The sequence below is a fragment of the Lepus europaeus genome, chromosome 19, assembly GCF_033115175.1.
Source record: "Lepus europaeus isolate LE1 chromosome 19, mLepTim1.pri, whole genome shotgun sequence".
NCBI classification, from domain to species: Eukaryota; Metazoa; Chordata; class Mammalia; order Lagomorpha; family Leporidae; genus Lepus; species Lepus europaeus.
In genome coordinates this window covers 12,303,013-12,307,642 of record NC_084845.1, presented here as the reverse complement: position 1 = coordinate 12,307,642, position 4,630 = coordinate 12,303,013, and the positions used below count along the sequence as shown (strand labels likewise).

Here is a 4,630-nt window from a genome sequence, read left to right as displayed (position 1 = left end):
AGGTAGAGTTGCAGACAGTGAGAAGAAGAGCCAGAGAGAAAGGTGTCCCTTCCGTTGCTTCACTCCCCAAATGGCCACAACGGTGAGAGCTGTGCCAGTCCGGAGCCAGGAGCCAGGGGCTGAGGTCAAGCTCTTCAAGTGCCACATCTGTCAGTGAGGTCTAGGGTGTGACTTAGGGAGGGTCCATCAAAGCCTTACTCACATCCCAAGTGGGCTTCCTTGTCTAAAGGAGCCCTCCGGGCGGGCGGGCGGGCGGCCGGCCGGCGGGAGGGCGGGCGGGTCCGCGGGCGGCAAGGGGCAGATGAGCGCAGACGCTGGAGAAGCAGCAGCTTCGGAAATCCAGCCTGCCGGTCCACGTCCTGATGTCGAGTGAGCAAGTGGCCGAGGCGGCTGGGCCAGAGGTTGGCTGTGCAGGGCTGGCTTGGTGGTAGCCCAAGCCATGGCGGCACCGGCTTGCCCGTTTGCGGGATCGCTGGCTTAGAGCAATGGAGAAAACAGGAGCACCGTTTGCTGCAGGGCTCCCGCCAGCACTGAGTTGTCAGTGTCCGCCTCTCCCATCCTTTTGGATGCCCGTGACTGTCGTGACTGTCGTGACTGTCGTCCAGCGAACACGGCAGCCAGTTGCGTCTCCGGAAAACTCGGATGTTGGTTGCACAGAAAACCTTCCAGTCTTTGGCTTGTGTTTTCCGTTTGCTTCCGAGTTGCACTGTTGAGATATTTTCCAGGTCGATGTGATACAAGGTACTAAGTACCCTTGTACTTTGAATTTTAAAACATGCACTTTGGGAAAAACTCTTTGGAAACCTATGCAGGTAAGAGGTCTTCAGAAAGTACGGGGGAAAATAGGTATAAAGAAAAAGTTATGCATGGCGTTCAAAACAATTCTTTTTTTTTTTTTTTTTGACAGGCAGAGTGGACAGTGAGAGAGTGACAGAGAGAAAGGTCTTCCTTTTGCCGTTGGTTCACCCTCCAATGGCCGCCGCGGTAGCGCGCGCTGCGGCCGGCGCACCGCGCTGATCCGATGGCAGGAGCCAGGTGCTTCTCCTGGTCTCCCATGGGGTGCAGGGCCCAAGTACTTGGGCCATCCTCCACTGCACTCCCTGGCCTCTTCAGAGAGCTGGCCTGGAAAAGGGGCAACCGGGACAGGATCGGTGCCCCGACCGGAACTAGAACCCGGTGTGCCGGCGCCACAAGGCGGAGGATTAGCCTAGTGAGCCGCGGCGCCGGCCCAAAACAATTCTTTTTGCACCAGAATGAGCTCGTTTTTTGACTCCTATTTCCATGCATTTCTTAGTATCTCTGTATGCGTGTGGGGGGAGGGGGGCGTGGGGGGATGTGTGGGTGTGTTCTTGTGTATGTATGTATGTGTATTTCTGTGTGTCTGTCTGTCTGTCTGTCTCTCTCTCTCTCTCTCTGTGTGTGTGTGCGTGTGTGGCAGTAGAACATGTATGCCTCGTGAAGTTCCAGCTCACGTCGAAAATGCATGACCATGAGATCAGGCTCTGCCTTCCACGGTGCTTTTTCCAAAATTGCTTTGCGAGACCCTGGCAAAGAGGAGAGACCCCGAGAGCGCTGGTGTCTACCGACATCAGGAACTCCAATGGATTCTTTCTTGCTGAAAGCAAACCAAAGCCCTTTGTTCCTGTTCCCTCTGCAGCGCCCAGGTCCTCTCGCCGCAGCCGCACGGCCTTTACCCCCGACCAGCTGGGGATGCTGCAAGCTGTTTTCCAAAGCACCGCCTGTCCTGACTGGGAGAAGATACAAGAGTTATCGTCAAAACTCCATCTGGATGAGTGCGTCATAAAGGTATGTGCTGAGCCCCGCGCCCTCCACGCCGCGCACTCACTGGCGGTCCCCAATGCGTGCGCTGCGCTTTGCAGTCCCCGCGAGGCTGGCAGGCAGAGGCTGCCCCTTTGGGGCTTGTGCCCAACTTCCTGCGCTTGGGCGCTTGACAAGAGAGACTCCCCCGGGCGCTCGCGGCTGCCTGGCGGTGGCGGTGGCGGTGGCGGTGGCGGTGGCGGTGGCGGGCGGAAGAGTTCAAGCCTGAGCCGGCGCTGGCGAGGACCGCGCCTGGTGGATGGAGCCACCCAGCCCGCGGGCGGCAGCCGAGAGCCGCCCGCACAGGCGGAGCAAACACGTGTGTGCAGGGAGCGCCTGTACACATTGTATGTCTTTGCCTTTGTTGGAGGAAACGCAATGAGACAGAATGTCTTTGTAAGATGTATTTAGTATTTCTTTGAAAGAGTTCGAGGCGGCATAGACCCCATGGCCTAATGACCCCACCAGGCCTCCCCTCCGAGGGTCTCCGCACCTCTCAGTACTGTGTCCTTGGAGCCCGAGCTCCCAGAACGGGAGCCTTTGTGGTGCACACCCCAGCGCGGAAAGTTCTAGGTTCGCTTGGGAGCAGGGCAGAGGCAGCCCGGCCCCCTCCCCTGTACCTGACGCCTGCGGCTCCGGGTGGGGGTGGGGGGGGGGCCGGCACAGCAGTTTAGAAAGAGGCTTGAGCCGAGCGCTGCCACGCCACAAGGGCCCCGAGCTTCTGAGGCCCGTGGGGTCTCCCTGGGGTCGTTGCCGCTGGACTAACCTGTTCCCTCCCTTCCTCCCCAGACGTGGTTTAAAAATCAGCGCGCCAAGCAAAGAAAACTGCAGCGAAAGGGCCAGCCCCACCAGCCCAGCGAGTCCACACCTCAGCCTCCTGCTCCACTGCCGCCGCCGCCAGGCTCAGAGCACAGCGCGCCTGCGCAGGAAGATCACGGCCCTGGGAGCTCCCAGGCGCAGGGCCCCGAGGCGGCTGCCGAGGCCCCGCTGCCCGCCGACCTCCAGGACATCCATCTGGACTCCTCTGCGCCCTGGGCTTCGCTGCCCCACGACTTCGGGGAGCTCGTGCGGATGTGCAGCTTGTTCGCTGGCGAGGAGCCCGACGACCTAGCAGATATCTGAAGCCCCAGACTTAAAGGGCCTAATGTTGTCCAGGAATAGAAACAAGAACAAGAAAAACCAATGAAGCAGTCTGTAGGAGCCCCTGCCAGCGACCTGGAGACAGCCCTGGAGGGACCACTCCTCTGCCTTGTGCTCTACCAAAGCCAACGTGATGGGAGTTTGGGGGGATCTCTGGGCTGGGCCGAGGCATCACAGCCTGGAGGCTGGTGTTCTGCAGTGTGTGGCCATTCTGTCACGGTGAACTTAGACGCTTGTGAAGGGCTCCAAGGAGAGGATTGATGGGATTCCTGAGGGCAGTCAGGCGGGCCTGGGGAGCTCGCAGCGGCCTTGGCCCCCAGCCGCCGCCCGACAGTCGGGGGTCGCCGCCACCGTGGAGCGCCAGGGGGCGCCATCGTAGACAACAAGGCGAAAGCCGGGGCCGCGGGGGCGGGGCGCGGCGGCCGCGTTCGTGGGCTGCGGTCCTGCGCGTGCTCTCGGGCGGTGGGTGGGCAGCGGGCCCTCCCCGGGCCACGCACGAGGGGACGGGGCTGAGACTCGGGCGCCCAGACCCGCTTTCCAGTGGTCAAGTTCTCCCGGAGTTCTGGGCTCTGCTTCCCGCAGGGCGCTCAGCGCTTCAGGCCCGCCCCCTTGCTCTTCCTGTCCAATCAGGAGCGAGGGAGGGATGCCTTCGGGCTCCAGCTGGGCAGGGATTGTTTTCCGTGTTTCATTGTTTGCAGGCAGAGTTCCAGAGGGGTAGAGGGCGTGAGAGAGATAGCGGCAGAGAGATATGCAGAGTGATAGAGTTAGAGATAGAGAGTTAGAGGTAGAGAGAGAGACCGAGGTGGAGAGAGAGAGATAGTGATAGTGATTGTGATAGTGATAAGAGCGGGAGACGAGAGAGAGAGAGAGAGAGAGAGAGAGAGAGAGAGAGAGAGAGAGAGAGGCCTGCAGTGCCTGCATGCCATAGGGGCCCCGGTCTTCCGATCCAGCTCTCTGCTATGGCTGGGAAAGCAGTAGAGGATTTGCCCAAGTCCTTGGGCCCCTGCGCCTGTGTGTGGGGGAGACCCAGAAGAAGCTCCGGATCCAGGCTTCGGAACAGCTCAGCTCTGGCTGGTGTGGCCATTTGGGGAGTGAAACAGCGGGTGGAAGACCTCTCTCTCCCTCTCTGGAACTCTGCCTTTCAAATCAATAAATACATCTTTAACAAAAAGTGTCTTTTGTTTGTTTGTTTGTTTTTAATGTGTTAATTTTTAGGTTTTTTTAATCTTTTATTTCATGAATATAAATTTCCAAAGTACAGCGTATGGATTACAATGGCTTCCCCCCCCATAACTTCCCTGCCACCCGCAACCCTCCCCTTTCCCACTCGCTCTCCCCTTCCATTCACATCAAGATTCATTTTCAATTCTCTTTAGACACAGAAAATCAGTTTAGTATATATACAGATTTCAACAGTTTGCCCTCACATAGCAGCACAAAGTGAAAAAGTGCTGTTGGAGTACTAGTTCTAGCATTAAATAACAGTGTACAGCACATTAGTGACAGAGATCCTGCATGATACTTTTAAAAAAATTGATTTATTTTCTATTTAATTTCCAATTTAACACCAAGGTTTTTTTTCATTTACAATTATCTTTATATACAGGAGATCAATTCAGTATCTACTAAGTAAAGATTTCATCAATTTGCACCCACACATAAACACAAAGTG

General features: G+C 57.1%; 1 protein-coding gene across 1 annotated transcript; it reads left to right on the top strand.

Moving 5' to 3' along the window:
* The first annotated feature begins 362 nt into the window (after positions 1–362).
* Positions 363–2,940, top strand: LOC133747649 (dorsal root ganglia homeobox protein-like). Its single transcript, XM_062175972.1, has 3 exons — positions 363–369; positions 1,658–1,806; positions 2,608–2,940. The coding sequence occupies exons 1-3, from the start codon at positions 363–365 to the stop codon at positions 2,938–2,940; spliced, it is 489 nt and encodes a 162-aa protein (XP_062031956.1).
* The last annotated feature ends 1,690 nt before the right edge of the window (positions 2,941–4,630 follow it).

Excerpts from the sequence above, each read along its gene's own strand:
- LOC133747649 (XM_062175972.1), top strand. Across the intron at positions 1,807-2,607 it reads TGGATGAGTGCGTCATAAAG|ACGTGGTTTAAAAATCAGCG; the intron begins GTATGTGCTGAG and ends CTTCCTCCCCAG.